Source organism: Vombatus ursinus, unplaced genomic scaffold (genome assembly GCF_900497805.2).
Source record: "Vombatus ursinus unplaced genomic scaffold, bare-nosed wombat genome assembly UNPS02014778.1, whole genome shotgun sequence".
NCBI lineage: Eukaryota > Metazoa > Chordata > Mammalia > Diprotodontia > Vombatidae > Vombatus > Vombatus ursinus.
The window spans coordinates 5,708,962-5,722,954 of record NW_020954556.1 but is presented as its reverse complement, the minus strand read 5'-3'; the positions used below and the strand labels follow the sequence as shown (position 1 = coordinate 5,722,954).

Sequence of the window (13,993 nt, the reverse complement as noted above, 5' to 3'; positions counted from 1 at the left end):
AGGATTATTGCAAAGATCCAATAAGATAATATTTGTAAAGTATTCCAGGCAAGTCTCTGCCTCAGTTTCCTCACCTGTAAAATAGGGCTAATAACAGCACCTATCTTTTAGGGTTGTTGTGCAGATCAAATAAGATGGTATTTGTAAAGTACTTAGTACAGTGCCTGGCACACAGTAAGCATTTAATTAATGCTGGTTCCCTTTTCCTTAATAAATGCTGGTTGCAGTAGTAATGGTTAGCATTTATATAGCAACATGATGGTGCAATGGATAGGGTCTAGGACTTAGAGTCAGGAAGACCTGAGCTGGAATCTGGTGCCAGACACTTGCTAACTGAGTGACCCTAGACAAATCATTTAACCTCAGTATGCCTCAGTTTCCTCATCTGTAAAATGAGTCTGATTATAGCACCTATCTCCCTGGATTGTTGTGAAGATCAAATGAGGTCATATTTATCAAGTTCTTGGAAAACTTTAAAGTGCTATATAAGTACTATTATTATTTTAATAAGTTTTTATCAATGTCTCCTGTTTTTTACATCATCGTGGTTATCCCTAGTATCCCTCACTAACGATAATTGGTAAACACTTTAAGGTTTACAAAGCAGTTTACATATATCAGTCATCTTATTCAGTCCTCACAACAAACCTATTATCATCCCCATTTTTCAGGTGGAGAGCCCGAGGCCAAAAGAAGGTCCAGGTCATACAACAAATGCTGCAGGTAGGATTGAACTCAGGTCTTCCTTACTCCATGCCCAACATGCTATCCACAACACCACCTAGCTGCCCCCAGGTGAATACAAAATAGGTTTGAGGTCGGGGACGGTGCCGTCAGTTCAGGGAGATCAGGGGAGGCTTCCCGTAAGAACTAGCACCAGACTGAGCTTTGAAGGAGGCAAAGGTGAGGAGTCCATGCGTACACGTTTTTATTCTCTTTCCTTTCACTGATTTTAGTCATTTCAATTGTTTCTGACTTTTTGTGATCCCTTTCAGGGTTTTCTTGGCAAAGATAGTGGAGTGGTTTGCCATTTCCTTCTCTGGCTTATTCTAGAGATAAGGAAACCATGGCAAACAGGGTTAAATGACTTGTCACACAGCTAGGAAGGGTCTGAGGCCACATCTGAACTCAGGTCCTCCTGACTCCAGGCCTAGCCCTGTATCCACTGCACCACCTCACTGCTCCTTCTCAGGGGAGATACCCATTCCCCAGCACCTGTAGAAATCAGGAATTTCTCATATAACTTGCAGAATATTACAACTAGAAGAAACCTTAGAGATCATCTAGGCCAATCCTCTCATTTTACAGATAAGGAAACTGAGGCCCGGGGAGATGAAATGACAAATAATAGCTATAACCATAGGTAACATTTACATAGTGCTTACTCTATTCCAGGCCCACTTCATAATTATCTCGTTTGATCCTCACAACTAAATAAATAGGAGCACCAGCAATTGAACCAGGTGGAAACTGAGCTTTCACCCCATGTTCTCTGACTCCCGAGTTCAGCCTCTTTCCACTGGCCCACACTGCCGCTGTTTGTGTTTCATTTGTCACTGCAACAGTCAATTCACTGAACGGGCTTGCAGGAAATCCAGCAAGGCAGGTGGGGTTTCCTTCCCAGAAACTAAGGAAATTTCTTACAGTTTATTTAGTTTAGGATTCTTTGGTCTTTCCCTGCCACTAGTCTCAAGGACTCTCACCTATACTCCCTGAGGTTTACATTGGCTTCTTGAGATTAAATGCATTTATTCCATTCTGACTGGAATTTTCCTTGCCTAAAACCTTCTTTTCCTCTACCACAGTAATCCGAGTGATGGAGAAAACCCTATTTACCTGGCAGGCATCGTGTAAGTTTCCTTCCTTCCCGCCACTTCTCGTGTCCCCGGCACAGAGCATGTTCTCTGTGACTGTTTTATTAAACAGGTGCCGTGACGTGCAGCGGCTGGATGGGTACAGACGGACGTGGCCCTCCTTCAGTCTCTCAGAGTAGAAGGGAGAATCTGTAAGAGAGACAAATGGTGTCATGGTTTCTGCTACAACCCTGGTTCCTTCCTATAGAAAAGACATGGGATTGTTTCTCAATCCTTACCATCTGCAGAGTGCAAGACATGTCCTATAATTACTCTTTTTTAAAATTGTAAACTTAATTATCAATGTAAACATTTCATTATATGAGCAAAACCAAAAAAGAAAATTCTAAGTACATTGTTGTTCAGACATGCTGACTCTTTGGGGGTCATAGCACACCAATACTGTCCATGGGGTTTTCTTGGCAAATTTACTGTAATGGTTTCCCATTTCCTTCTTCAACGGATTAAAGCAAACAAAGGTTAAGTGACTTGTCCACAGTCACACAGCCAGTAAGTGTCTGAGGCTAGATTGTCTGAGGTTTTTGTCTGCCTTCAGGCCCCGGGCTCTACCCCACTGCAAAACTTAGCTGCCTCTTGTAAAAAACGTCAGTTTGGTTTTTAAAAGTGAATGTTAAAATTATCAAAGTTGTAACAAAGTTGCCCCGTTTGTGTTTCCCTTCTGAACGTGTTTGTTTTCTTCTGTGTATTTTTTTCTTTTTTTGGCTAGGCAATGGAGGTAAGTGACTTGCCCAGGGTCACACAGCTAGGAAATATTATGTGTCTGAGGCCACATTTGAACTCAGGTCTTCCTGAATCCAGGGCCGGTGCTCTATCCACTGCTGCCACCTAGCTGCCCCCTTCTGTGTATTTTTTAAAAATGCTTCATGCGTGCTTTTTTTTCATCTCTATCCTTCTCACTGACCTCCCCCCCACCCCCACTCCCAATAGAAGCCCTTCCTTTTAACACATTAGTCAAGCAAACATATCAGCACATTCACTATTTCTGAAAGTATGTCTCATCTTGTACCTCTCGTTCATCTCTTCTCTGCCAAGAGGTAAGAGGCATGCTAAAATTACTCTTCACAGAGCACCTTCATAGCCATCCTCTCTTCTGTTCTGCCAAATTACTCCGTGAGCTAGGCAAGCACCAGGTCATTGTATGAAGGGACAAGTAAAGGTACAGAGAGCTGATAACTTGCCTAAAGTCACAGGGAGGGATGGAATGGACAGGGACTAGAACCCAGATCTCCTGCCTCCTTGTCTTCTGGGTTCACTACCCCATAGCATCTCATGGTATTCTGCAGACTGGTTATGGTTAGAAACTCCCTACAAGCAGCGGGTGTTACACTTACTCTCCTCGTGTTTGCCGTAGCCAGACAGCTCACATTCTGTCCAGTCAGCCAGTTGCAGGCCTGCATCAGGAAGGCAGACGGTCCGCACAGACTTGGTTTCCTGGGCACATTGTAATGAGTCAGCTTTAGGTTTCAGATGCAAGAGAGCTGGGAAAAGGAACAAGGAAGAATGTGCTAAGTCCTCTGTGCAAACACACACACAAACACACACACACACATTTCCATTTTCAGAACAGTAATGTAAAGGGTGAGGAGCTAGAGAGAGTGAGCATAGGTGTGTTGACAAGGGCCAGATTTCAGAGGGGGAAATTTAGAAAAGGTCCATCTTACCAATGTCATTGTCAAAAGTCTCTGAAACAAATTTTTCATGGATGATGTATTTTTCCACTTCAAACACTTGTTCATCCTCTTCTTTCTTCTCCCGGTAGGTGCTGCCTAGAACCACCCTAATTTCATGGACTTTGTACCTGTTGAAGAAAAGGGTCCTTAGATGACTATTGTCACAAAAACTTCTTAGGTGGCCATATGAGTAGGAAAGTGGGTGGGAAATTCAATTCAAAAATATTATCAAGTGCCTACTCTGTATACTGGAGCAACTAGGTTGTGCAGTGGATAGAGTCCTGGAGTCAGGAAGACTCATCTTCCTGAGTTCAAATCTAGCCTCAGAAACTTACTAGCTGTGTGACCCTAGGCAAGTCATCTGTTGGCCTCAGTTTCCTCATCTGTAAAATGAGCTGGAGAAGGGAATGGCAAACCATTTCAGTATCTTTGTCAAGATAACCCCAAAATGGGGTCACAAAAGGTTGGACATGAGTGAACCTATTAAACCATAACAACACCATGTGTACTTGGTGCTAGCGTTAAGACAAAAATGAAAGTCATTACCCTCAAGGATCTTACATTCTACTGGGGTGATACAACCTGTATACAAATATGTAAATGTGAAGTATATTCAAAGATACAAGGTAATACAGAATAATTTCAAGAGGAAAAGATAAAACAATTTCATAATTAGAGCAATCAGGAAAAAAACCCATGTAGGGGGTTGTACCTGAGCTGTCCTTTGAAAGAAGCTAGGAGGCTTTATGAGATTGAGGTGAGGAGGTCTCTTATATTTCAGACATGAGGGACCATTTGTGCCAAGATAAGAAGGCAAGAGAAAATAAATGCTTGTTTTTTCCTTTTGCAAATTGTAAATTTTTTTTGCAAACTGTTTCTTCCTTCACAACATGATTAATATGGAAACAGGTTTTACATGATTGCACATATGTAGCTTGTATCAAACTGCTTACCATCTTCCAGAGGGGAAAGAAGAGAGGGAACAAGGGAGGGCAGTGAAAGAGAAAGAAAATTTGGAACTCAAAATTTTATTTTAAAAATAAATGCTAAAATTGTCCTTATATGTAGTTGGAAAAAATACTATTAAAAAATGAAATTGGCAAATATTTAGCAAAATAAATAATGTTTAAAAAAAAGAAAAATGCTTGTTAACACGGAATTGTGTATACAAAGAAGAGCAAACAAGCCATTTTGGAACAGAAAACGTGTAAAGGGGAGCAATAGGAAATAAGATTAGAAAGGCAGGTGGGAGTCAGATTGATTGGAAAGGGATTTAAATACCAGACTAAAGTGTCTGTATTTTATCCAATTGGCAATGAGGAGCTAATGAAGATTTTTAAATAAAGAATGCCATTGAGCAGCAGTTGTGTTGAAGGTATAGTGGAGACAGGAGCAACTGAAGACAGAGAGACCAGCTAGAAGGCTAGTTAACGTTAATGCAGGCCTGAACTAGGATGGAGGCCATGGGAGTGGAAAGAAGGGGACAGTTGTGAGGGTTGTGGAGGTTGTGGAGGGAGGACTGACAAGTTTTGGCAACTACTTGAATATGAAGGTTGAGAGAGAGAGGAATCAGACGATTCCAAAGCTGTGAACCTTGGTAACTAGGAGGATAATGGTACCATGATCAGAAACAGAGAAATTTGGAGGGATGGGTCTGTGAGGGAAAATGAATTCTGTTTTGGACACACTGAGGTTGATACGCCTATGGGACATCCAAGTGGAGATGTCCAATAGGCAGGTGGAGCAGGCAGTTGGTAAGATATGGGACAGGAATTCAGCTTCATGGATCATGGGGGAGGCGCAAGAAGATCCGATCATGGTAGCCTAGGATCCTTTAAGTGTTCCACCCTTCAGGTGAAACATGGCAAAACCTTCACCGTCCCCTAGGACAGAAGCTTTCTTGGAAAGTTGGTCCCGTTAGAGAACATTAGACCTTGAACCCAGTAGGAGCCCTGATGTGTTTGCTTTATTCTTTAATACAACTGTGTGCATCCTTTCCTGGCTTGAAAGCCTTTGTATGTCATCACCAGATTGTAATGCAATGAGCATGTCCCATGATCTGGTAATGGTTCAGGAAGAAGAAGAAAAAAAAATCAACTTATAACTCAGTCTGCCCAACCCCAATGCTACTTTTATCATTTGCTTTTACTCTTACATCCTACGATGGAGTTGGAGAAGAAGAGTCAGTGTGAAGCAGCCCGAGAGCTCTATCCTTTTAACTTCTTTCATTTAAAATTTTGAAAAAAATATTTATTGATTGATGCTTTTTGTTTTATACGTCATAATCATTTGCAGCTATACCTCCCTACACACACACACACACAAACACACACACACATGTATGCACTGAACCTTCCTTTTTAATAACAATGATTTTAAAATATTAAGCAAAAATGACCAACAGAGCAATTATTATCTGTTAAACAACATTCTGTATCTATGATGTCGACCCCTCTAAGAGGAGGAAAGTGTGTTTTACCACCTAATCTAGAACCAAGATTGGTCATGGCAAAAATCATCATTTAGCAGCTTCTTAGGCTTATTTATATTTCTTAGTTGCTTTTAGAAATTGTGCATTTGAACAGCTGTTTCTTTACCTACAAAATGAGATTGTAGACTAGTCTCTAAAGTTCCTTTTAGCTCTTAGTCCTATGTTTGTATGAACCACTTTGCAATCTCCGAATGCCAATCCATCCTTGAAAACCATGTGCATAGAGGGGGCTCAACTGTTAACTTCTAAGTACAATAAAAATTAAAATTAATAAAAACTGAAGCAATGGAGGTATGCTTCTAATACAGGCATAACTAGAATTAACTCCCTAGACTATTATCACTCATCTTTCTTTCTTTTCTTTTATTATTTTAGAAAAGAACCTAGAAAAAAAGGAAAAATTCATTTTGCTGATGTGAATAGACCAAGGTTGGACTGCCTCCAAGGGATAATGAGAAATTGCCCAATGGTCTGACATATTGAGCAGTTTCAAGAGATTTGACCCAAGCTTTGGTGGCTTCATTTTCCAACTCTGCAACTTCCCCACCTCCACGACTCTTCAAGTTTGTTTAAAAACTCCTAAGATCGTACAGTTGACACTGATTACTGAAGTGTCTGGAAATTTCCCAGCCTCCCCAAACCAGTCATAATCTGGGACCATTCCAAACTAAGAAGTGGAATAATTGTCTGACTTTGTACTCCCAGGGCTGGCCCAGAACTAGACCATCTTCAGGCATTGCAGATGGTTGAGCTGTAGAAAGACCTTATGGCATGGTTGAGAGGAGGCCTTAGAGGAAGGTCTGGGTTCATGTCCCACTTACGACTCATCCTGGCTGGGTGTCTGGGCAAGTCACTTAACTTCTCAGTGCCCTTAGACAATTTCCCAAGACTATATTTTAGGGAATAGTTTTCTAACTGAAGTGGTAGAAGGAGCTTCCTCACCAGGAATTCCCTACATATCCATGAAATCATAGGTCCAGACCAATAAAAGAAAATTAAGAGTGACTGCAGACAAATTGTTATTCCCTTAGATGAGTATTCCCTGGCTGTCAGACTTTCTATAAGAGTTTCCTCTGATTTCAGTGTCTAGAGGAGAATAACTTGTGGGTTTTCCTCATTCTTACCTCTCCTGAAAGCAGTGGGCTGCAGAGAGAACCCAGCAGGAGTCAATCAGTATTCCTCCACACAGAAAATGTGTTTTCCCAGGGGATCTCCTGTCCAAGGTCGTGATGGCAGCCTGCCAAGGATGAGAGGTGATGTCAGCGAAGAAGCCTCCTTTAATTCGAAATTGGCTTTCTTTATACTGCCGCAGGCCACAAGTAGCTGGGGAAAAGCAAAATACAAAGAAAAGGGAGGAGGTCAGACTTTACAGAGGTCTGCAAGAGTTCTTGAGAAGCCATTTTGGTTCCCAATTTTAGTCTTCTGAACTCTGGCAAAATAGATAGTTTCTATAAGCATACAAAATGATGGAGAAGACCACAGGAAACATGTTATTCACTTAGCATACAATGCCCTCTCCTCTCCCCTCTCCTCTCCTCTCTCTTCTCCTTTCTTCTCTCCTCTATCTTCTCTTCTCTCCTCCCATCTAATCTCTCTTCTCCTCTCCCCTCCTCTTTTTTCCTTTCCTCTCATCTCCAAATTTACCCATCTTTCATAACCCAACATGATTACCACCTCTTCCACAACCATCTCAGGTCACAGAAATCTCTCTCCTGCCCTCAAGGAACTTACATTCTATTGGAGAAAGGGGACAGATAAAATGTGATTACCGATAAGAAAATATGGTCTATACAGAATAAATCCAGGGTAATTGGGGTGGGGGAGAGCACTAAGAACTGGGGTAAATCAGGGAAGGCCTCCTCAAGGAGGTGGCACTTGAGCAAAGGCTTGAAGGGAATTAGGAGCTGCAAGAGGAAAAACCCCTAGTAATATGGCACTAGCTTACCTTTCCAGGCTTCTGTACCCTACCCTCCTTCATGGGCGCTTCATTCTAGACAAACTGGTGTATTCACTATTCCTTGACACAATATCCCATCTCCCACTGCCATGACTTTGTCCAAGCTACCCCCCATGCATCTTAAGCTCTCTCCTCCCCTCTGCCTCTTAGAAACTCTAGCTTCCTTCAAAGGTCATCTCATCCCCCAGTTGTTAGTGCCCTTTCACCAGAAATTACTTGCTTTACGTCTCTCTATCTCTCTCTATTTGTCCATCTGTCTGTCTTGCTCTCTCTCTTTCTCTCTCTGTTTTCATCCATCTCTCTCCATCTCTGTCTGTCTCTGTGTCTCTCTCTGTCTCTTTCTCTCTCCATCTCTCTTCATATATATGTATTTATATACATATACATATATATACACATTTACATACACATGTGTGTATATATATACATATACATATTTGTATTTAATTTTCTATGTACATGTACAAGGAGCAGAAGCTCCTTGAAGGCAAGGACCATTTCATTTCTGCTTTTGTATCCCCAGCACTAGCATAGGGCCTATCATTAGAGTTAGGTCTTAATAAATGGTCGTTGAATGAATGAGTAAAGATCATTCTTGACAAGAAGGACGGCTTGTGAAGAATTGAAGAGGCAGAAGATGGAGTATTATATTTGGGGAACAGCAAATAAGTCAATTTAGCTGGAACACAGAGTGTACAAAGGACAATCTGGAGAGGTAAAGGTGGCAACCCTTGATTTACCTCTTTATTCTCTTTTCACTCACCCCCTCTTGCTGACCTAGATCTTCTGCACAAGCTGAAGCACATGATAAAAACTGAAAGGAGAGATTTTTGAGGGGGAATGGGAAGGAGGGAGGGGACAGAGTATTCTCGGTAGGGAGGAGAGTTAGATCCACTTGAAACCTTTCCCGAGACTGCCATCAGGAGATTGCTGATCCCTCCCACCCACCCCACTCAGTGGGCAATGGAAACCTGTGTTGACTCTCATTAATTGTCAGGTTAAGGAACAAACATGACAGAATGATTTTTTAGTTTCTTCCAAGTTCCTCACCCACGGAGAAGTGGCTGCTATAATCACAGACCAACTAGAAAGGAAGAGAAAGAGCTAGAGCATGCAACAAAAGAAAATGCCAAAAGTTCATCTCTTACAGCATTTGGGCACATCACAGTATTCCCATGTCTCCAGGTTGTCCTTCAGCACGTAGCACCAGGGTTTTCTGTCATTGTCTGGATTCCTGAAAGCAAAGAGGTTAGAGCATTTTACCTCAATTAGCAAATCACAGGATTTTTAAATAAAAGCTCAGAGTTGGAATTTATTGTGCTATAAGAAATGATGAGCAGGCGGACTTCAGAAAAACCTGGAAAGACTTGTGTGGACTGATGTCGAATAAAGTGAGCAGAACCAAGAGAATGTTGTACACAGTAACCGCCACATTGTGCAATGACTAACTTTGATAGACTTAGCCCTTCTCAGCAACGCAAGGATCTAAGACATCTCCAAAAGTCTCATGATGGAAAATACTATCCACATCCAGAGAAAGAACTATGGAGTTTGAATGCAGATCAAAGCTTACTATGTGCTATTTTTTTTCTTCCGTTTTGTTTTGTTTCTCCTTTCTTGTGGTTCCTCCTATTGGTTCTAATTCTTCTTTACAACATGACTAATGTGAAAATATGTTTAATAGGAATGTATATGTGGACCCTATATCAGATTACACGCTGTCTTGGGGAGGAAGGTAGGAAGGAAGGGGGAGAAAATTTAAAACTCAAAAGCTTATGGAGGTGAACGTTGAAAACTAAACATAAATTAATTAAAAAAAAAAAAAGCTCAGAGTTAGAAGAGACCTTTGTGACCTCTACAGTGATGTCAAACTCAAATAGGAATGGATCCCTGCTGGCCACATACTGACTTAGAAAACCACAAACTTATGTAACCAATGAAGTATTTTTATTCATTTTGTTAAACATTTCTTAATTGCCTTTCCATATGGTTTGGGCTACACTGGAGAGCGCATAGAACCCACAGGCCTCACGTTGGACATCTCTACCACAACATCTCAAACATGTGGCCCTCTAGTCTTTACTTAAAGACCCTCAACAACAGAGAACTCACTATCTACCAAAGCAGACTATTTCGCTGCTGGGCAACTTGCAATTATCAGGAAGATACAGACGGGGAGTCTCCCTGTAACTCCTATCCACTATTCTTCATCCTGCTCTCTGGTTTCCTTATCCAAAAGATGGCCTTATGGATAACGAAGGATACCCCTGCTTCTCTTCACTAGTCTTCTTCAATCTATCTTCATATGACACAAATTCAAGTCTCCATCATCATCTTTCAAATCTTTCCCATTAATCAAATTCTACTTCTGCTATGATCTTGTTGTTGAATCATTGTTCAGTCGTGTCTGACTCTTCGTGACCCCATTTGCCATCTTCTTGGCAAGAATACTGGAGTGGTTTGCCATTTCCTTCTCCAGTCCATTTTACAGATGAGGAAATTGAGGCAAACAGGGTTAAGGGACTTGCCCAGAGTCATACAGCTAGGAAGTGTCTGAGGCTGGATTTCAGCTCACAAAGATGAGTATTCCTGAATCCAGATCTGGCACCCAATCCACTGTTCCACCTAGATGCCCATGCCTTAAAAAGGGCCTGCGTCCTCTCCTCCCCCATCATCCCCCAACGTTCTCATATAGAGCTTGGAATATGAAAAGTAAGATTTTGAATGTCTCCACAATACCTCCTCTCTCTTGGGAAAAATCGTGTTGTTATTTTTGAGTAAGATTAAGCAGGCTGCAATGCTTTATTGTCCACTAGCTAAAAAGGTCCAGAGAAGTCCAACTGGATAGGGGAGTCAACGGAACTCCCAAATCCCTTCTAGGAGCAGTGTTCATAACAGAATTGTGGAGAACAAGGACATCTTAATAATAGCTTGACTGACACATGTTGGTAAGGGTAATCAATTCTGTAGAGCTATTTAGGGCCCCTTCAGGCTAACTTGAATGTTAGCTACCTTTACATAACACACCAACGAAGCATATATAATCATCTAAAAATAATTTTTTTTAGGAATGAATTACATTGTTATATAATGGATGCTGGGAAAACTGTCACAGATCCATGCATTCATTTGTTTGTCTGCTTGCTTTTTTTTTTTATTTATAGAAAGAAAATTTCTTTGTTTACAGAGGTAGCTTGATAGCTCAGTGGATAGAGCACTAGAGCTGGCTTCAGGAAGACCCAAGTTCATATCCTGCCTCAGATACTTATTAACTCAGAGAGCCTGAGATAAGCTCTTAACCTTGTTCTGCCTCAGTTTCCCCATCTGTAAAATAGGGATAATAATAGCACCTACCTCACAAGGTTGTTGTGGGGATAAAATGAGTGAATATTTATAAAGTGCTTTGCAAATCTTAAATTTCTATATAAATTCGAGCCACTATTCTTAGAAAGGGTTTTAGAGGAAAAGGGGAACCTGGGAAAAGATACATCATAGAGCAATTCAATAGCTGGGAATCATGACACCTGTGTTCTACATTTGATTCTTTGAATGACTATGTGAGTCACCTTTCTGTGACTTGGGCTTTTTTTCCCCATCAGGAAAATGAGAGTAGAAATCTATTTTCACAGGAAATTTGTGAAGATATGGAAGCTATATGAAAATTCTTGGAATTCTATGACAGACAAAGCCACAAAAATCTCTTAATATTTTAACTTGAAACATCCAATATTACCCTTACTCACTCTTTCTCCCCTCCCCCCACATAAAATCCAGAGTCATACATACAAATACAAACCTACCGGCAAAAATTATGACTGCCCAGGCCCAAGTCATGTGCATTCTTCTTCCATGCTGTGTAAGTTTTAAGTATCAGACGTGGGGAATTCCACTTCAGGCAAGAATTGCCTGATTCAGTTCTGCTCTGAATACCCCGGTACAATGTGCCATTTCCAGTAAAGCAATCGTTAGTGAGACCTAGATTAAGAAGGGGAAAAAAAGTGTGAAACAAAAAATAAATAAGAAAACAAATGAATAGTAATCCTTTCTGGGAGGGCTTAGAGCTGGGTAAGATGAATTGGGATACCAAACTTCTCCTTTTCGGGAGGATCTGAAATTTTATCACTTCCTTTTTATTTTCTCAAGTCCAAGGAGAAACTGCTTCCTTCTCTCTCTAACAGAAACAATTGATAAACTGTCCCACTTAATATTATCAGTTGTTAGTGTTTTGGAGGTAGAAGGAACCTTAGCAATCACTTTTTCAAACCCCTCTATTTTGCTTCTTGGGAAACTGACCCAGAGGGATTAAAGAATGTCCCTCATAGCTGCATTGCAAATCAGGGATAAAACCAAGACTGAAAATCATAGCTTCTGAGGTATTAGCGATCCATAGGGTGATGGGGCGCTATGATACAATGGAGTGACTTGTTTCCCCTTGAATTCCCACCTTTATACACTGTCAGATACTAGAATAGTTCTGTAGTGATAAAATATGCTTCTGTTAACCTACTCTTGCTTCTCTTTCTATTTTGCAATTTCTACGTCATTATCCTAGTCACCTAGATGCTTAAATCCTTATTTAAAGCTCTTTCCTATCCTTTACCCTTCCCCCCAACCTATCAAACACAAAATCAAATCAATTCTCCCTCAACATTATCTCTTAGAGTATTTTTTCCGTTTCTCTCTACTCTCATTGCTTCCACCCTCATACAGGTACTCCTCTCTTGCCTGGATGATTGTATTGTTTGTGGTTGTTGTTCAGTTTTTTTCAGTAGAGTTTGACTCTTCATGACGCCATTTTGGGGCAAGAGATACTGCACTGGTTTGCTATTTCCTTCTCCATCTGATTTTACAGATGAGGAAACTGAGGCAAATGGGGCAAGTGACTTGCCCAGGGTCACACAACTAATGTCTGAGACCAGATTTGAACTCAGGAAGATGAATCTTCCTGACTCCAGGCCTGGTACTTCATCCGCTGAAACATCTAGCTACCCAGATGATTGTATTAGCCTTCTAAATAATCTATTGCTTCTCTGCTTAAAAAATTTTGGTGACTCCTCATTGCCTGCCAAACCAAATACAAACTCTTTAACTTGGTATTCAAAGCCCTCCACAGTCCAGGCTCAGCCTTCATAGTCGTCATTCTATCATTCACTTCTCACCATTCTCCAATTTGGCCTTTGCATGCCTTTCTGCTTTTGCACACACTGTCCCTTAGGTTGGGAATAATATTGCACTTCATCTCTGCCTGCTGAAATTCTTCTCTTCCTCCAAGGCCCAGCATAGGAGCCATCAATTTATGAAGTTATTCCTAGAAATGATCTCTTAAAAAAAAAACAAACCTACACCTCTCCTATGCACTTAACATCATTTCTCATACTTCTTCCGAAGAGCCATACAGGCCTCCTTTCTAATAATGCAGATGGTAACCCCCCTTATACCTTAATAAAAGGTCTCCTTGCATTGCTATTGTAAAAAAAAATTAAGTCATCACTTAGTCACTAGTATGATGGTAAAAAGCATCTCTGAACTAAACTAGGTTGATCCTTGGACAGCTGACATAGTCTATTACTGGCTCATCCTCATAGTTCAGTAGGACCGGCCAGAAATTGTGCTCTGTTAACCTAGCCTTTGAGAACCCAGGGTCACTTGTCCATCACAATGAGGCTTTGGTAGAGAAGAAGGCTTTGATAAAACATCATAACATGCTTGTAAGCCTGTCTTCTCTCTGTTACACCGTTAGACTACAATCTTCCAATGACAAGGCCTTTGGTTTTTCTTTTTCTTTTTTAAATCCCCATCGCCTAACACAGTGCTCTCTACATAGTGGGTGTCTGACAAATGTTTGCTGAATTGAATCAAACTGTGTAGGAAGCCTGTTCTTTCCTTGCTTCTGAAAACCAAAACAACCTCTAACTTTGTTTCCACTGAAACAAGTCAGACACCATCCTGTTCTTTTTCTGCTCTTCTCTGAAGCAAGGGCAGCCTTGCCTCCCAGCTGCTT

The 13,993-nt window shown here is 41.0% G+C and overlaps 1 protein-coding gene across 2 annotated transcripts in view; it reads right to left on the bottom strand.

Moving 5' to 3' along the window:
- Window positions 1-13,993, bottom strand: part of PLAT (plasminogen activator, tissue type) — a 40,120-nt gene that overhangs the window by 3,764 nt on the left and 22,363 nt on the right. For both annotated transcript variants that reach the window (XM_027865597.1, XM_027865598.1), the window contains 6 exons: window positions 11,793-11,967; window positions 9,141-9,226; window positions 7,160-7,358; window positions 3,536-3,672; window positions 3,206-3,352; window positions 1,837-2,003 (listed from right to left, as the gene is read on the bottom strand). In XM_027865597.1, coding sequence (XP_027721398.1) covers window positions 1,837-2,003; window positions 3,206-3,352; window positions 3,536-3,672; window positions 7,160-7,358; window positions 9,141-9,226; window positions 11,793-11,967 — 911 coding nt within the window. The remainder of the gene's footprint in view (window positions 1-1,836; window positions 2,004-3,205; window positions 3,353-3,535; window positions 3,673-7,159; window positions 7,359-9,140; window positions 9,227-11,792; window positions 11,968-13,993) is intronic.